General features: G+C 47.6%; 1 protein-coding gene across 13 annotated transcripts in view; it reads right to left on the bottom strand.

The window, feature by feature from the left end:
* ZNF667 (zinc finger protein 667) overlaps window positions 1–19205 on the bottom strand; it is a 30777-nt gene extending 11572 nt beyond the window's left edge. Inside the window, exons 1-7 of one of the 13 annotated variants that reach the window (XM_019716885.3) lie at window positions 18817–19205; window positions 14179–14362; window positions 13643–13819; window positions 8159–8290; window positions 7983–8074; window positions 6359–6485; window positions 4947–5039 (exon numbers count right to left, since the gene is read on the bottom strand). In XM_019716885.3, the coding sequence (XP_019572444.2) occupies window positions 4947–5039; window positions 6359–6485; window positions 7983–8074; window positions 8159–8290; window positions 13643–13676 (478 nt within the window). In that variant the 5' untranslated portion in view covers window positions 13677–13819; window positions 14179–14362; window positions 18817–19205. The other 12 variants (XM_019716884.3, XM_088800450.1, XM_019716883.3 and 9 more) reach the window with 12 other exon arrangements.
* Between the last annotated feature and the right edge of the window lie 438 nt (window positions 19206–19643).

Consider the following 19643-nt stretch of genomic DNA (forward strand, 5'->3'; position numbering starts at 1 on the left):
AACAATATACTTCTAAACAACACACAGGTCAAAGAAGAAATCTCAAGAGAGATTTAAAAATATTTTGAACTAAATGAAAAAACAACTTATCAAAATTTGTAGGATGCCACAAAAGCAGTGCTTAAAGGGAAATTTATAGTATCGAATGCATATATTAGAAAAGAACAAAGATCTAAAATCAATAATCTAAGAGTCTTCCTTAAAAAGTAAAAAAGAGCAAATTAAATCCAAAGTAAGCAGAAGAAACACAGTTGACCCTTGAAAAGCATGGGTTCAAGCTGTGGGGGTCCACTTACACACAGATTTTTCTCAATAACTATACAGTCGGTATAGTCGGTCCTCCATATCCCCAGGTTTGGCATCCATCCCTGAATTCAACCAACCTCGGATCGAAGACCTTATTTTTGATATGTGGTTGGGAACCGACTTGAGTTATATGCAGATTTTCAACTATGCAGGGGGTTGACGTCCCTAGCCCCCATGTTGTTCAAGGGTCAATTTTATTAGCAATGTGAATTCAACAGCACAGTGAAAGTATCATACACACGAACAAGTGGGATTTATATCTGGACTGCAAGGATAGTTCAATATGGAAAAATCAATCAATGTAATATATCACAATAACAAAATGAAGGACAAAAACCACATAGTCATCTCAATTGGTGCAGAAAAAAGCTTTTGACAAAATTCAACACACTTTCATGATCAAAACACTCAACAAACTACAACTAGAAGGAAACTACCCCAATATAATAAAAGCCATAATTGAAAAGCCCATAGCAAACATCACAGTAAGTGGGGAAAGACTGAAACCTTTTCGTCTGAGATCAGGAATGAGACAAGGATGCCCATTCTCACCACTTCTATTCAACACAGTATTGGAAGTCCTAGCCGGAGCAATTAGACAAAAAAAAAAAAAAAGGAAAAGAAGTAAAATTCTCTCTGTTCACAGATGACATGATTATATTTACAAAACTCTAAAGATTCCACATAGAAAAACTGTTAGAACCAAACAAACTCAGTAAAGTGGCAGAACACAAAATTAGCATTCAAAGCTCAGTTGCATTTCTGTACACTAACCATGACCATTGCAAAAAGGAAACTGAGAAAACAATCCCATTTACTATAGTATCAGAAAGAATATAATATTTAGGAATAAATTTAACCTAAGAGGTGAAAGACTTGTACACTAAAAACTACCAAACGTTTGTAAAAGAAATCAAAGAAGGTAACAAATAAATGGAAAGATATCCTGTGCTTCCATGGACTGGAAGACTTAATACTGTAAAAAACAATCAAATGATTAAGATGATCTACAGATTCAGTATAATCCCCATCAAAACTACAATGATAGTTATTTAAGAAATAGAAAAAACAGCCCTAAAATTCATATAGAATCTCAAGGGACCATAAATACACAAAAAAAATCTTGAAAATGAGGAACAAAGTTGGAGGCCTCACACTTCCTGATTTCAAAACATTACAACAGTAATTAAACAACAGTAATTAAGATGGTGTGTTACTGACATAAAGATAGATATAGAGACCAATGGAATAGAATAGAGAACCCAAAAATAAACACTTGCAGATCTGGTCAAATGATTTTCAACAAGGGTGCCAAGACTACACAATGGGGAAAGGAGAGTCTCTTCCACAAATGGTGTTGGGAAAACTGGATATCTACATGCAGAAGAATGAAGTAGAATCCCTCCTTACCTTCTACCATGTACAAAAATTAACTCAAAATGGATTAAAGACCTAAATGTAAGACCTAAAACTATTAAAGCCCTAGAAGAAAACATAGGGGAAAAGCTCCAGGACATCGGATTCGGTATTGATTTCTTAGATATGACAGCAAAACCACAAGCAACAAATTGAAAAAACAGACAAATGAGATTACATCAAACTTAACTTCTGCAAGTCAAAGGCAATGATCAACAGAGTGAAAAGGCAACCTGCAGAATGTGAGAAAATATTTGCAAATCGTATAGAGAGAATGCCAAAAAAGCATATACACATTTTAAGAAAGGAAAAACCTATTAAAATTGTAATCCTCAATATACACTAACAAAAGATGAATACAAGTCACATTTGACCTCTGTAATTATAAGAGGTGCTCAAAGTGGTTACCATCAGTGTCCAGACACTTCTGATTACAGAAAACTACTGCTTGAGCAACATTGACCATCTCTTAAAATGTGTATGTATTTTTTTGGTACCCCTGGAATCTGATAAGCGGTTAATATGCAGACTACATAAGGAAATTCCACAATTCAACAACAAAAGACAAATAACTCCACTAAAAAACAGGCAAAGGGGAGTGGCCAGATGGCTCAGTTGGTTAGAGTACGAGCTCTGAACAACAGGGTTGCTGATTCGATTCCCACATGGGCCAGTGAGCTGCACCCTCCACAACTAGATTGAAGACAACGAGCTGCTGCTGAGCTTCCGGAGGGGCGGCCGGATGGCTCAGTTGGTTAGAGCGCGAGCTCTCAACAAGGTTCCAGTTCCCACATGGGATGGTGGGCTGCGCCCCCTACAACTAAAGACTGAAAATGACGATTGGACTTGGAGCTGAGCTGCGCCCTCCACAACTACCATTGTTTTCCTGAAAATAAGACCTAGCTGGAGACCTAGCCGGTCCATCAGCTCTAATGCATCTTTTGGAGCCAAACTTAATATAAGACCTGGTCTTATATAAGACCCGGTATATTATATATTACATTATATTATATTATTATATGATATTATATATTATTATGATATTATATGATATTATGTGATATTATATTATACCAGGTCTTATATTATGTTAAAAAAAAGACCAGGTCTTGTATTAATTTTGGCTCCAAAATACTCATTAGAGCTGATGGTCTGGCTAAGTCTTATTTTCGGGGAAACACGGTAGATTGAAGGACAACGACTTGTAGCTGATGGGCCCTGGAGAAACACACTGTTCCCCAATATTCCCCAATAAAAAACATTTTTAAAAAACGGGCAAGGGACTTGAACAGACATTTCTCCCAAGAAGGTAGACAAATGGCCAATAAATACATGAAAAAATGCTGAACTTCACTAATGATTAGGGAAATGTAAATCAAACACATAATATCACCTCACACTCATAAGGACAGCCACTATCAAAAACAACAGAAAATAACAACTGTTGGTGAGGATGAGAAGTTGGAACACTTGTACACCGTTGGGGGAAATGAAAAATGGTGCAGCCACTGTGGAACACAGTATCGAGGGTCCTCAAAAAATTAAAACTAGAACTACCACATGATCCACCTCTGGGTACATATGCAAATGAATTGAAATCAGGATCTCAAAGAGATATCTGCACCCCCATGTTCACTGGAGCATTATTCACAGTAGCCAAAAGGTGGAAGCAACCCAAGTGTCCATCGACAGTGAGTGGATAAAGAAAATGTGGTACAATGGTCCCTCAGTATCCTCAGAGGATTGGTTCCAGGACCCCCAGGGATATTGAAGTCCATGGACGCTCAAGTCCCGTATACAAAATGGTATGGTATTTGTATATAACATGCACATCCTCCCAAATACTTTAAATCAACTCTAGATTACTTATTATACTCAATACTTTGTAAATGTTATGTAAATAGTTATTATACTGTGTTGTTCAGGGAATAATGACAAGAAGAAAAATAATCTGTCCATGTTTAGTACAGATGTGACCAGTGTGGATCTAACTACATAGCACACGTTGGCAACGTTAACATCTTTTTTCAAATATTTCAATTCATGGTTGGTTGAATTCACAGATGTGGAACAGGATATGGAGGGCTGACTGTATGTACACACAATGGAATATTATGCAGCCTTTAAAACCAAGAAAGGAAATCCTGTTACATACTACAACATGGAAGAGCTTCAAGGTCATTAAGCTAAGTGAAAAAAGCCAGTCAGAAAAGGTCAAATACTGTATGATTCCATTATTATGAAGTATCCATAGTAGTCTAAATCACAGAAACAACATCAGAAAGGTGGTTACCAAGGGCTGGGGGAGAACTAGTATTTAGAGGGTATAGAGTTTCACTATTGCAAGATGAAAAAGTTTTGGAGCTCTGTTGCATAACAATATGAATATACTTAACTGTACATTAAAACGTAGTTAAGATGGTATATTTAAGATGGTACTTTTTTACCACAATTAAAAAAAAACAATACCCACACAACATGACCAACCAAAGAGGAATCTATTAGAAAAGGGAGTGAGTTCTTGAAAAGTAGTCAAAATGAACAGTTATGGAAAAGATTTTCATTTTAAGGAATGAAGAGAATGATACAAGTTTGGACATTATCTTTAGATGTAAGATTATTAAATAAGTCACTATTTTTTTCTTTTTTTTTAGATCTTAACTCACTGGCATTATTTATTTATTTTTTAGACTTTTTTAAAATTAGTTTCAGGTGCAAAAAACAATGAATAAATCATTATTAAGTCATTAAATAAGGTCACTGAATAAAAAAGAAATACACTTCCACTGAAAGGAAATATGAAAGCCAAGGCAGGGAAAGTGGTAGGTGGAGGTGAGGGTGTTAATATCTGAGCTTCTGAGACCAAAATGTGGAGTTCAAACCACCCTGAGGCCACTTCTTAGGTGAGTGATCTCGTGCAAGTCACTAATGCTCTGTGGTCCTCAGTCTCCTCATCTATAAAACAGGAATAACCTGCCTATAGCACTATTGGGAGGAACCTGTACTTAGAAGAGTATCTAATACCTAGTAAGTGCTCCTTAAATAATAGTTCTTCTCCCTCTGCAGGGGTGACACTAACGAGACTTGAATTTTCTCCACAGGCTCAGGGCCTCAGAGGTGAGGAAAGTGTCTCTTAGATGTTACCTTTAAGAGGTGGCCCCTCACAATAGAGTGCACTTGTACATAGAACGCCAACTTCTAAGCCTTGGTTCTCTGTCACTCACCCAGGCCCCGGCGTCTTCTCACTGGTTCCACCATCCAGGGTGCTCTCCCTTTCTCCAATAAGGTGATCACATTTGGCCTCCGATAGGAAAGTCCTGCACATGGAAAAAACAACAGAACTGAGCATGCGGGTGCCACAAACATCAGAGCCAAGCCCTGTGTCAACAGGAATGGAGGTTTCTTAGCACGTAGGGCGTGGAGGGTGTGAAGGGCAGCTGGAGAACGGGGAGGATGAAAATTCAGTGACAGCGAACAATTTTTCATTTCTGACTCGGCAGAGCCAACTGCTGTTCTGAAATGTTGGACCAGAAACTCCTGAAGCTGACTATTAAGCTACTGCTTTTCAGACCTTCCCCCTCCCCCGACCTGTTTTGGGGGCAGAGGCTCCGCAAACCCACTATTCTCTTTCACCAGCTGCTCCCTCAGTGTCCACCAATAGGGGTTCTGGCGGTTTCAATGTCTGCTTTTCTTTTTCTCCCTCCACTCCCAGACTTGCCTCATCTTGCCCCCTCAGAAATATAAACACCAGGCAGTGCACCCCTCTCCTTCAGAAGTCTGTGTCCCTTCTCCTATGTCCTAAAACCTCCAGCTCTCCCTTAGGCCTAGGGGATGGCTACATCCTGCAGTTACTGTGGCTGCTTGTCAGTGTCCTCTATTCGCCCATTAATAGTACCTGTTAAGTAAATTCCTCATATTAAACTCTCTCTCTTAAACAACCAGGGTGTTCTGAAAAGGACATATGAATGTATGCATATATAGTTACTAGTTACTGCGTGGCCAGCAATCCCACTCTTCGGTACATACTCAAGAGAAATGGAAATGTGCATCTGTATAAAAACCTGTACAAGAATGTACACAGCAGCATATTCATAATAGCTGCGCAGTGGAAAAGCCCAAGTGCCCGTCAGCTGACAGATGGATAGACAAGCTGTGGCCCATCCACACACGGGAATGGTATCTGGCCATAAAAAAGAGGCACTGGCACACACTACAGTGTGGGTGGCCCTAGAAAACGTGATGCTCAGTGAGAGAAGCCACGCAGGACCACACATTTATGATGCCACGTCTACGAAAGGCCAAGAACAGACAAATTCACAGGGATAGAAAGCGGACTGTTTGACAATTCTGGGGGGATTAGTGGGGAAATGAAGAGTGACTACTGACAGGGATGGATTCCTTCTGGGGTGATGAAAATGTTCTAAAATTGACTATGGTGATGCGTGCACAACACTACCAATAGAAGCCACTGAATTGTATACTTTATATGGTAAACTGTATAGTATGTGAATTACAGCTTAGTAAAGCTGTTAGAAACAAAACCCACCAAAACTGGAGTGGCTTCTGCTTTCCTGACCAGACTGATGGGCTTTCCTGACCAGACTCAAAGGGCTGCTGAGGGTTACGGCGGCCTTACCAAGAGACAGCAGATTCTGGTAGTTGTCTAACATGACATCTTTGTACAAATCCTTCTGAGTGGGGCTCAGCCATTCCCACTCCTCCTGGGAGAAGTAGATGGCCAAATCCCCAAACGTCACTGGCACCTGAAATGGAAAACCACACGTCTTCTCACCATGGGCTTGTGCTTCTGCATGCCTGGGGAGACAGTGGACTTGTCCCACACCTGGGGGCTATGTGGCACCGGGTATATAAACCTAAGTAAGACAGTCCGACCTGATACAGCCATTGTTAAAGGTGGTGTTGCATGAAAAAGCGTATCAACCTGGATGTACTGGGCATTGAGAGTCCAGGCCTCTTCCTATCACCAACATGTACTGACCCTTTTAGCACCCATGTTAGCCAGTGACCGGGGCACTACTGAGGTCACAGCAATGATGCAGACGAGGAAAGAGGCCCAGAGGCTGAGGTGACTTACTGACGTTCTGCCAGCTAGTAAATGCAGGTGCTAGGCTTCAAGCTGGGCAGTCTGGTTCTGGCTCGTGCTCCTAACCACTTGCTCTCTAAAAAGCATGTGAACATGTCACACGCAGCAACTGGTTCTTCATAGATGTGATCAGCTGACCTTAAAATAAAACAGGGAGGTCATCCTGGCTTGTGTAGTGGGCCCGATGGAATCACAGGAGCCCGTAAGAGCAAACTTTTCTCCAGCTGGTGACAAAAGAGGGAAAGGGAAGTCAAGGAGATCTGAGGCACAAGCTGGGCATGCGCTGCTGTTGCTGGTCTGAAGGTGGGAAGAAGGGGCCACACGGAAAGCGGGAGGAGGAACTGAGCTCTGCCGGTCATCAGTGAGTTCAGAAGAGGACCTGAGCCTCAGGTGAGACCAGTGCCAGCGACACCGAGACGTCAGCCTGCGAGACCCAAAGCAGATGTCGCAGCTAAGCCGTGCTGCGCCTGAGCTCCAGCCCACGAACTGGGCGATGATAAATGTGTGTTTTGAGCTGCCAACTTGTGGAAATGTTACGGCAGCGACAGGGAACGGGTACACACAGCTCAGAGGGCGAAGTTGTTTGTTATGAGAAGCGGCCTTCGAGATGCTTACTGTAGAAAATCACTAACGTGGTGAAGCCTGCTCATCACAAGGGGCTGCCGTTTCCACCTCATCGGCTGGGCTCCAACAAACCCAACCTGAATACAGGGTAATGGGCAGACTCCTAAAGTCCGAGCTGTCCTCCTTGTAAATACGAGTGGTACAAGTAGAAACAAAGCGACATTAAGGGTTAGCTCTGAGCACAGCAGTGACTCGCCCTCTGCCTCAGCAGGTCCCACCTGGGCACACATCTCCTTCTCGAGAAACCATCTTCCCTGTGGGGAGGGCATCTCTCCCAGCACCAGCAGAGAACCTCGAGATGCTGGACCAACCGATGAGTGGTCATGTGCACACTGAGGAAAGGGGGGGGGGGGCACTAGGCAGCTACTTGGGTCGCTGTGGCCCTTCTCTCGCTCCCAACCTCTGGTGATGGGAGAAAACTGAGGGCCACGTCTTGGCTGGGTCTCCGTCGGGCAGGAAGTGTCCATGCAGGGAAAGCAAATGATCTGCGTCTTACAAGATGGAACTTTCCCAAAGAGGAATCACTCCTTACCTTGGGTTTGGACTTCCCTTGTGCAGGAGGCATCTTTTCTTCCCTGATGAGAGTCTGCATCTGGGGAGGGGCAGCATGCTGGGGAGGTGAGGCTGCAGGAGAGAGAAGTCAGGAGGCTGACCAGGTCTTCTGGGTGGTCCCAGAGCCTCAGGGATAAGAAATACATAGCTCCTCACCCTGGACATATCCGTGCATGCGCACACACGGAGGGAGGTCACTCACAATGTCTTCTGGAGCATCCCCACCCCTTTTCAGGGTCCGGGAGGGGCCACAGCCAATGCTACTGGCTCCTAAGATCACAGAAGGCTCTGGATCAGGAGGCAAGAGAAACATGCACAGACCCCTGTTCATCCATCTGACAAGTATGTCCTGAGCACCTTCCAGGTGCTGGGCACTGTCCCAGGTGCTGAGGAGAGAGCAGTGAGAGCAGAAAAATACCGGGTCCCATGCACCCTACATTCCAGCAGGGAAGACAGAACAGTGTTAACTGAGATCACTATGAAGAACAAAAAAGGACCAGGGTGGGGGGGGGGGGTGGAGTGATGGGTCCTTGGGGTGGTCTCTCAGAGGAGGCAACATGGAGCTAAGGTCTCAATAGTGTGAGCACGAGCCTCATGGGCGCTGGTAGAAGAGCATTCTGGGCAGAGGCATAGCAGGTGCCAAGGCCCTGTGGCAGACACCTGCTCGGTGTGTGGAGGGAAGTGAGGAGGCCAGTGTGTTGCAGCGGAGTGAGTAGAGTGGGGAGTGGTAGGCCAGGAGAGGGGTGAGGTCAGGAAGGTCAGATCATGAAGGAGGTGGTGAGCAGTTTGGAACTGACCCCAGGTGTGGTAAGACATCACTGAGGGAGCAAGTAGCCGTACAGAGAAGTGACATATCTGACTTAACATTTAACAAAATTTGGGGGGTGGCTATGTGGTCAATAAACTGTGTGTGTCTGTGTTGGTGGGAGGTGGGGGACAAGAGCAGAAGAGGAGCTCATTAATAGGTATGTGGAAATCCAGCAGGAAAATGTGGTGGTGCATTAGGATGGGAGGACGGGAAGGGGTGACACCCTCAGGAGACCCGAGGCACTACACCTGTGCTGTCCAACTTGCATGCCACTAGCCATGTGTGACAAGTGCGTTCTGGAAGTAAGGCAAGTGCAACTGGGAAACTGAATGTTTTATTTTATTCAACTAGCTTATTAAAACCATAATAAATAAATAAATATTAAAATTACCTAATTAAAATTTACTATTAATCTAAAATTAAAAACTTGTCCTAATTCAGTTACTGTAAAACTCTTAAGGTATGTTTGGAACAACTTGGTGTATGAATCTGCTTTTCCAGGATACATTTTATGAAATTTCAATACATATTGAATAACTCCAATGAAAATCAGGTGTCTGGACTGAGGTGCACCACACATGTAAAACACACACCAGCTTTGGAAGACTTAAAAAAGTAAAATACCTCATTGGTAATTGTTTATATTGATTACAAGTTGAAATTGTAATATTTTGGTTATATTGAGTTTAAAAAAATTAACTTTCATGATTGATTTCTTTTTCTGTTTTTTTTTTAACTCTTTTCAGCGTGGCTACTGAAACAGTTTCAACTGCCTCACCCTGTGCTTCCTGTGACAGGACTACTCCACCCGGTACAGTGTGTGTCCTGGGGGCTACTCCACGCTGCACAGCCTGCACTGTTCTGCTGCCCAGCGCGGCCTACTCCCTGAAAGTGCTTTGTTTGTTCGTGTGTCTACATGGATACCGTCTCCCCACCATGACTTGGGCACCACGACAGCAGGCACCTTGACTCCTCCGCTCACTGCTCTCTTCCGGGGGGCCGAGAATTGGCCTGCAGAGCCCCGCAGAGTGGTGCAAAAAAATGCTTGCTGACTGCCACAGTAACCAGCCCCAGTGCTTCCCAGCCACCCGCGGCATGCTGAGACCACACCACACAACAGTTCTGCCAGCAGTCACCCCACCTCTAAACATGACTTTTAGAGAAGGGTGAGGTTTGGAAAAGGCAGAAATGGGAGTATACTTTTCCCCTATTTCGAAAACTCTGAAATCTGGAGAAAAGAACAGTACAATGAACACCTAATCACTCTTAAAATATTAACATTTTCCTTACTGTTTTTAAAAAATTGAATCATTTCAGAGTAAGTTGTAGCCATGGCAACAGTTCATCCCTCAATGCATCAGCGTGCACCTGGGGAGAAAGCTAGCATCACACCCCAGTGCCAACAGCAATGGGTGCCTCTGAAAAGCTTTGTGATTTTTCTGAGAAAGGCACAGCGGGAGGCAGTCTGGGAAACGGTTTCCCTCTACAGGTGTTTGCGTTCTTTTCTCTCTTGCGAGTGGGGGTAAGGGAAGATAAATGAAACCAAGACCATAATTAAGGTCAGAGTTAGATAATGGATATGTTCTGATTCAAAATGTCAACCATAACATGGCCTCGTACTGTTTATTTAAAGGAACCCAGACAAAGAACGTTTGATTTATTATGTTTCTCTCTGTACAAAGAGAAAAGCAGTAGTAACAGTTATAAGTAATACTAAGATTAATTATTAATAAGACTGATAAACACTGAGTGCTTATATGTGCCAGGCATCACTCCACAGAGATCACCATTTAATTCTCACTCTGAGCCTGAGGCAGGTACTCTTAACCCCATTTCCAGAGGAGGAGAGTGAAGCACAGAAGTGAAATCACTTGCCCCAGGTCGCAGGGCAGGGAAGTGGCAGAGCAGGATCGAGCTTGGGTATGGGCTCCTCACTCCTGGCTAACCCTCTGGGTTGCAGGAAAGAGCTGGGCAACCTACTGTTGTGTCAAACACATCACTCTTGAGTTGGACCACCTGGGTGTGACCACTGTTTTCGTTAGCCATGGGCCCATGAACAAGTTACTTAACCTCTCTGTGCCAGTTTCCTCCTGTTAAACGAGGACAGTACAGAACCACTTCTGGAGTTGTGAGGATTAGATGAGAGTCCACGTGATGTTTGGCCATATTTTGCCTCCCACGTGTTGTTAATGTGTGTAGGACTCTTGCTAACGCTGGCCTCCTTGCCAGGCTTTGACCTTGCTCCACAGCCGTCCCACAACCCGGTCAGCAGTGCTCTTCCCGCCTCACTTCCGCACGTCCTTCCATCTTTGCTCCAACTACACTTTCTCTGTCAGGCTTACCCCAACCATCCTATTTAACACCACCACGTGCCTCCGACCCACCCATCCACCATTCCCATCTCCCTCACCCAGTTCTGACTTCTCCTTTCTCCGCAGCTCTCTCTGCTGTCCAATGTGCTACATGAGTTAATAGAAAAAAATGTATTTTGGTCTCTGTCCCCGGGTCCTGGCACAGAGCTCCTGAAACCTTTGTGACTTCCTAAGGGATGAGAGCACTTGGAGCATCTTTTGTCCTATTGAGGTGACCCTGGGTGGGCTCCCGGGTGGGGTCTGGTCAGCAGAAAGACCACGCCATTAGAAGCATGGGATTTTGAGCCCCATCCCCATCCTCTGGCGAGGGGAGACGGGCTGGAAATGGAACTAATGATGGATCACGCCTACAGGAGGAGGCCTCCATAAAATCCCTCAACGACGGGGCGCATCTGGGTTGGTGGACACATCCATCCAAGAGGGTGACACACCCAGCTCCAAAGCTCAAAAGCTGCTGGGACCCCTCCAGACCTTTCTCTATGTACCCCTTCATCCTGTGTCCTTTGCCATATTCTTTAATAAACTGGGAAACGTGTTTCCCTGAGTTCTGTGAGCCGCTCTAGCAAATTAATCCAATGTGAGGAGGGGGTGGCAGGGACCTCAGATTTATAGCCAAGTCAGACAGAAGTGGTGGGTAACCTGGCACCTACTACTTGCAATTGGCGTCTGAAGTAGTCTTGTGGCATTGAGCCCTTAACCTGTGGCATCTGACACTGTCTCCAGATAGGCAGTGTCAGGATTGAGTTAAATTGTAGGACACCCAGGTGGTGTCACAGAAATGCTTGGTGGGGAAAAGCCCCACACACATCTGGTGTCAGAAATGTTGTGAGTGGTGACAGTTGAGAGGAAAGGAAAAGCACGGGAGAGACTGAGTTTTCCCCCAAAATACTATGTATTTTGTCTCCTTGTTCTGTCTGGTACTTACAGTCTGTCTCCACCGACTCGAGGGCAAGCCCGCTGAGAATAGGCCCTTTGTGTATCCCCAGTGCCCTGGACCAATGCCTGGCAAAGGGCTTGCTAACATCTGTGACCTGAGTGACTAAGCGAAGTTTCCTTACCATCACTTCTTCAATGAGCTGTCCCAGCCCCTTGGCTGGGGTAGGGGTCCCCTTGCACTGCACTGGGTGCCACTTCATCACGTGGGCAACTAATTCTGTTGTGACTTCACTTCCTGTCCTGCACCAGACACTGTGAGTTGACCAACGTTCCTGTGTGTACCGTGGGACTTGGGGCAAGTTACTGAACCTTAATGGGCCTTTACCTTGATCCTTTCCGCTGTAAAGGGAGGATGAGGGCTGCTGCTGTGAGCAGATAAGACAGTATCACGGTGAGTGCTCAGTAAAGGGGAGCTGTATTTCCCGCTGTTGTCACCAGTGTGGGGTGGGGCCAGTGCTGTGGACTGTGAGTCTGGCAGAAGCCAAGTGACCGTCCTTCTGTCTGTGTGCTCTGTGGAAGCGTTCTGGTGTGTGTGTTGAACATGGTTGCCCCACCCCCACCCTGAGGGTGACACCACCACCTCCTGGGTTAAAAACAAGTCTGAGGATGAGAGCTGAGCTGGGTACTTTATATGCATTATATGATCTCCTTTCATCTTTCGAGCAAACCAACCACATGGAGTTTGCATTTTCCATTTTGAGGGTGAGAGAGGGGAGATGACCAGCGAGCTGTCACAGAGCCTTATGTAATGGAACAAGGGTCTGAGCCCCAGTTGGTCCACATGCAACACCACCTGCCCTCCTGGTGTGGGACAGGAGTCTGCATGGGAAATCCACCCTGTCCTCTCTGGCAGGGTTTCAGAGTGTCAGCGTGGCACCACTTATGACACATTTACCTGTGACAGCAGAGTGGCCACAGGACCTGGGGGCGTTTTCAGCACACTACGTTGAGGGTTTGTAGCTTAGTGACAAACCCAGTGGCCTGGCCTGCAATTCTATGATCGCCGAGCAAGGCTTCCACCATGCTGAAAGTGGAAACAAGGGGCCACCCCAGAACCCCAGACCCAGAATTCTCTCTGGATTAGACCCCAGGACAGGGGTGTGTTGCGTGATTTGAAGCGTCCGCCAATTTCCATGGTGCAAAATACTCCCATCAGGGCCCAACATAATTACAGCCCCAAACTGAAGTCACTGAGCATGGAGCTGGGGACAGGCGTGCGTAACAGGCTTCTGTGAGCCAGTGCCAGCCAGCCCCAGCATTCCACTGTCGCCGGCCCTCTGAGAATAGCACTCTGTCCCTTGCCTGGGAGTTCTCACACTTTCGACTAATATCCCCCAACAGTAGAGGAGGCTTAATGCCTAGTCCTGTGTGCTGGGACACACCGCAAAGCAGCTGCCTTATAACAGAAAACTCTTTTGCTGGTTGTTTATTTCATTCTGAAACATCCATACGATGACTTTAGCATCCTATGTCATAATAAATCAGATCTGTGTTAACATAACAATCATGTTTTAAATTACTTACCACATAAGTACACTGCTTGGCTTTTCCATTCCATTTCCTCACGTCAACCGGATTGCTCCCGGAAGTGGCACTGTGTCCATCCTGTGGCTTCTCATAGCTGTTTGCGCTCAGCCATGCACCCAAATTGGAGAGGCACAATTCTTGTCCAAAAGACAATTTTCTCTGAGGAACTCAGCTCTGCTGGGAGGAAAGAACAGCATTTGGTATTAGGGAATTCTGGGTCCAAAGCCTGCCCGTCAATTACTGGCTGTGGGAGAGCTACACATGGCCTCAGTTTCCTATCTCTTGGCTGTTAGGAAGTCTACATGAGCCACGTGGTAATTTCTCACCTTCCTTTCCCTCTTTAAGTCAGTATATACCAAGCACCCAAAAGACCAAGGAAGGCTGAGGCCACCAGAAGGGCTGAGGCTCAAGTCCTCACAAGGTACTGGCTGGACGGAGACTGGCACCGCCTCAGTGGAGGGCAACTGGGCAATACCGTTAAGACTGAAAGGCACATTCCCCCTTCACCCAGTCACCTCATTTCTCGTATTTACCTTTGGATGCTCTCACGTGTGTGTAAAATGACAGACTGTGGCAGGGTTTGTAGGAAGAGGCAGGATGGACCCGTGGTGAAGGGCAGGTGCCTGGAGCCAGGCTGTCTGGGTCCAACTTCTCACTCTGCCAGCTCCTCTATGTGACCTCACACTCTCTGTGTCCTCTGGGCCTCAGCTTTCTCATCTGTAAAATGGGGCAAATAACAATGACTCCATAGGGCTGTCGTGAGAATTCAATGAGTGAAAACATGTAGCGCAACTTAGAGCAATGCCGGTGCTAAACAAACATCCGGTATCAAGAGACTGGAAACAACCCAACTACCTATCAGGAGGAAAATGGCGAAGTGAACATTATGTGCACATAGGGGACACTGTGTAGCCCTTAAAAAGAACGAGGTAGCATTAAGTCAGAAGTTTTTCCTTAGGGGCAATTTTGCCCCCAGGGGACATTTTTGATTGTCACAACTGGGGCAGAGGAGGCCATGGCATCAGTGGGTGGAGGCCAGGGACACTGTTCAACATCCTACACCACACAGGCCAGTCCCCACAACAGAGTGATCTGGCCCAAATGTCAACTGTGCCGAAGTTGAGAAACCTGCTCTGTGAACTGTATGAAGTGATCCCCAAAAGACAGCGGGGTAATGATAGGGGAGGGGTAGAGAAAAACGCTTAGCAAAAACCAAACACAGGACACAAATACACGAGTTTGAAAAGTTCCGGAAGGGCAATCAAGAAGCTGGTGGCAGCAAGAGTCTCTGAAGAAGGAAACTGGGTCCCTTGGCATAGGAAAAGAAACCCCAAACTCTCTTTTCCCTATGTACACTTTGGCATTTTGTATCACACATATACGAGTATGATCACCTCCACACACCACCACCACAAATGAAATGCAGAGGCTACACCCACGACCTCAGGGCAGGGCTGCACACCTGGCCTGTCTCCCAAGTCCCAGACCACAGGGTGGGAAAGGGCTCTGAAAGGCACAAAGCTAAATTCTTGGTCCTAAGCTAAGGACCTAGCTGGAAACAACCTTCAAAGAGTTACTGGATGGTGGCCATGCCTCCCCTCAGGGGCAGGCAACTAGGGTCCCCCTCAGCCCGGCACCCCTCTGATCCCGGAGGGCTGTGCCCAGCAACGCACTGCAGGCAGGTCCTGACAAACCTGAAAGCCAGCCGTTTAATGCACGGGCAGTCTCCCTGTTTCCTTTCAGCCAGAGCTTACTTTTGCTACGCGACCTGTCAAATATTTGAAGATCATCCCTTACCCAGAGCCTGCCAACCTCAGATGCTAAGGATATACGAAGATCGTTCTCTAAACACCAGAGTCCAGCTGGAACAGGAAACATGGGCACTGCACATAAATATGGGCCCTGCCATTTCTCTGCTTTGCACTGGAACAGACTTCACTTGTAGGACGGGGCTCGGAATGTCCCTGTCGCAGGGAAGCGCGGCTGTCAGGACTGCCTTTGCTAAGATATTGAAAGCACTGGTCACTCATCTCCTCCCTGCTCCACGAAATTAATTTCTTTTACTCCTAGAAGCACCAGAGGAGCCCGCAAGCTGTCAGAGCTGTAGCTCTCAGAGTTTGTACATCAGAATCTCTTGGGAGCTTTTTAATAAATACTGATGGCTATGCCCCATGACAGACCAATTAAATCAGAATTTCTGGGGACTGAATCTGGGCCTTTTATTAAAATAAAGTTTTCTAAGGTGACGCTAATGCAAAACCATGTTTTAGAATCACTGTCCCAGTCTCTGAGCCTCAAAGGCAGGGACAGAGGTCTGACTTTTCCCTGTTGAAGCCTGGGCCTCAATGTTAAAGGACAAAGTCTTTGATAAGCTCAAGAGATTCCATCGAGTCACTGGTGGTGACCATCCCTGGCTTTGGAGTTGACTGAGATGCCCATGGGAAGCCTGGATATTGACTCTGAAAACAGTGCCTGCTGTCACCCCGTAATCCCTTCATCCCGCTTTTCAAAATACTTAATTGACACCTGTTATAAATGTAATTGTGGTCTCCCTACTAATTGCAAGGTCCAGGTGAGTAGGACCCTCATCTGTCTGGTCAGTTGACTAGCACAGTACCAGACCCATGGCAGGCATTCGACTGCTGAATGAATGTCTCTTAGAGCCCACCTGGGCTGCAGGCCAAACACCCTTTCTTCTCATCTCGGGAACACTATCCCTTTATCACCAGTCCTCCAGCCCCCCTCATTCTCCTTCCTAGCCTCACGTCTTGGGAGTGTCCAGTGTCCACGGTGCACCCTCATCGTGGTCCTGTACACCAGTGATTCTGGACTGGGATGATTTTGCCCTCTAGGGGACACCTGGCAGCATCTGGAAACTTTTTAGCTTTTACGATTGGGGCAAAGAATGTGCTACTGGCATCTGGTGGGCAGAGGCCAGGGGTATTGATAAGCATCCCATCATACATAGGACAGCACCCCACCCCGGGGCAAAAAATTATTTGGCCCAAAGTATCCGTAGTAAGAAGGCTGAGAATTAGTTTAGACAGAGACATCTCCACCCGCAGTGTTATGGGAAGGTACCCCTCCTCTGGCCCTGCCACTTCCCAGCTCCAGTAGTCCCCACAGGCTCCCTAGGGACAGCTCCATCTAGGAAGACCATCTGCTCTGGTCTCCTCTTCCCTACCCACTCCTGCCCTTCCAGGACCCTGATCAGAGTTCTGAATCTAAGCCCCTACAGAGATTTTCACATTATTTTATCTCTTGACCTGAAACCCTTACCCTGGAGCTCCACTTTTTGCTTTTCTTTCTGTGGATTTTATTCTCTTGGTATGAGATCTGTGCAGTTATTATGTTAATAAAGCAGTTATAATGTATATGTTGCTTACTTGTGTCAAGCACTGTTTTACTTAATGCTCACCACAGCCTAGGACTGATACTATTATTATCCCCATTTTGCAGGTGAAACTTAGGGGCAGTGGATTTAAGCGACCTCTCCCTAAATCACACAACTAGTGAGTGATGAAACCAGGATTCCCAGAGTCCATGCTCTTCCTCCTCCAAGCTCCACTGCTCACACAGCCACAGGTTCAAGAGGCCAGGGTGGGCTCTGCCCTCCCTTCAAATGCACACTAAGGCAGCAATGGACATTGGTGTGGCTGGGCTACTGGGGACACTGCTGCTTGACTGGGAGAGGTCAAATCTTCAGCTTCAAGGACGAATGCCCAGTCTCAAGTTCCAGCGTCCCCCATTGCACCCCCACCTCTGTACTGGGTAAAAAAACAAAAAAAAACCCACCACCAGCACTACAACGAACACGCAGCACCTAAACAGTGTTAGCAAGCGCCAAGCGCTATGCTGGTGTTTCACCTGTTACCTCATTAAATTTTCCCACTACCAGGCAGGCGCATAATTATCATCCTATTTTACCAAGGACAAGAGCCTTGCACAACAACACACATACTGCCTTTCCCAAGGCCCATCGCACCTGCGCAAACACTCAGAATGGTCCCCACAGGGATGCCCCCCTTCCACAGTTACAGGCAGATACACACCAGGACAGCACAATCACAACTGCAAAACCGCTGACACTCGGTCGCACCCAGTCAAAGCACACAGCCACTCCAGACGGTGAAGAAACGACCACATCAGTCGGTCACACACACAAATGCGCTGCAGTCACACAAATCCTCAGGGCCACAGTCACACACCCACTCCCAGTCCCCTAGAGATGCAGTCATTCCTTTCTCACATCAACACCACAGACCACACAGTGAAATATACGATCCTGAGACGCGCCCCCGTCACCACACGCTGCCTCTGTCACACAGACACCCACACAGCCTTCTCACAGCACATCCGACGCCACGATACATTTCAAACAGTCACGGCCCTACCCCTCACACTCAGTCCAACACACCACCAGACACGCAACTCCATGGCAGCCACAGCCGGTCACAGGCGGAAAATCCCAGGCAGCCTCACAACCCCACGCAGCTTCGGGGCCACGACCCCACGCAGCCTCAACCCCACGCAACCGCTGGAACAGACATGAATCCACATCCGCACTCACCTCCGACCTCTCGGGTCGCGCCCACCCTGACAGCCGCGCAGGCACCGCACGCTCCCCGCGCCGGCACTCTCCGCTCCGGGACCCGATAGGACACCGCGCGTCCCGCCCCCTCACGCGCCGCACTACACAAGCCGCAGCACCGCCCCCAGGGCGCGAGGCCCCGCCTCTAAACAAAGCCACGCGGCGCGAGTGCGTTCACACCCCTGTGCCCGGCCATCCCACAGGTACCCACCTGAAGTCCCGCCCGTCCACACGCAACAGTGTCCTCCAGCACGCTCACGCAATCAGAGCCGCCCTTGGGAGACATCACCGCCCGCGCGCCAGCCCGAGGCCCCGCCCCTGTGCCAACCCACGTGGCCTGCACGGCCCCGCACGCGGGCGGGGCCTATTTTGCGCTCCTCGGGTCCCCACGCCTCACTCCCCCTGTGAGATCACGTAGAGGTACTAAGGCTGCGGCCCGTCCTTGATCTGTTCAACCAAACCCAACCTCCACGTTTTCCGTCCTGGCTTCCACGCCTGCGTGTTCCCGTCAGGGGGCTTTTCGCTGCAGCACCCTCCCCTGTGCCCCCGGGCGCTCAGCGGGACTTGGAACCAGACTGACCAGCAGACACTGACGCACGCACTTGGCGTGCGTACTGCGAGCTCAATGCGCATTCCCAGAAGCCTCCGGGGCGCAGCGCGGCCCTGGGTGGCCACTGCCAGGCGTGAGGTGGAGAGAATCCGGGCAGCGCTGGCAAAGATCTGCCGTTGCCGGGGACGAATTGACCCGGGAGAGAGGCAGAGGGATGTTCCGCCAGGCCAGGAGTGGAATCTCACTTGCTCTTTTGACTGAGGAGCCCCAGAGTCCTTTGCGCGGTGCCCTTCCGGCGCCCAGACTCCATTTCCCAGGAGACCCTACGGCCCGTTTCCGCGGTGACACGGCTGCGCGTCCTTCGGAAGGGGGCCGAGGGAGGGGCGCGGGCGCGCGCTGTGTGGTCGTGAGTCTCTGAGAGGGAGGGCGTTAGGTGTGAACCTGTCCGCCGTCTGCGCGTGATTGTGCTTTTGTGTCTGTGAGGCACCGGTGTTATCGTGTAACTATGTGAGGATGAACCATTGTCTGTGAACGTGTTTGACCCTGTGTTTCTGGTTTTGTACCATTACAGCGTTGTGTTTTGCGTGTGTCCTTACACGTGTGGGAGACCCAGCTTTTGTGCTTGTGTATGTGTGTGAGGAGCACTGATATAGAATATGTGTGTCAGTATTCTCTATGGCTGCTTTTGCACATCTGCAGTTGAGTGGTTGCAACAGAAATTCTACGGCCCAAAGAGCCTAAAATGCTGTCTGATTGATCCCAGTGTTTGTGGTTGTGTCCTGTGTGTGTAGGGAACCACCGACAGAGAAGATGTGTATGTGTTTGTGGAAGCGTGTCCTCGTGTTAAGTCCGGGAAT

This window comes from Rhinolophus sinicus, chromosome 8 (assembly GCF_057876585.1).
Source record: "Rhinolophus sinicus isolate RSI-liver-muscle chromosome 8, RSI-T2T, whole genome shotgun sequence".
NCBI classification, from domain to species: domain Eukaryota; kingdom Metazoa; phylum Chordata; class Mammalia; order Chiroptera; family Rhinolophidae; genus Rhinolophus; species Rhinolophus sinicus.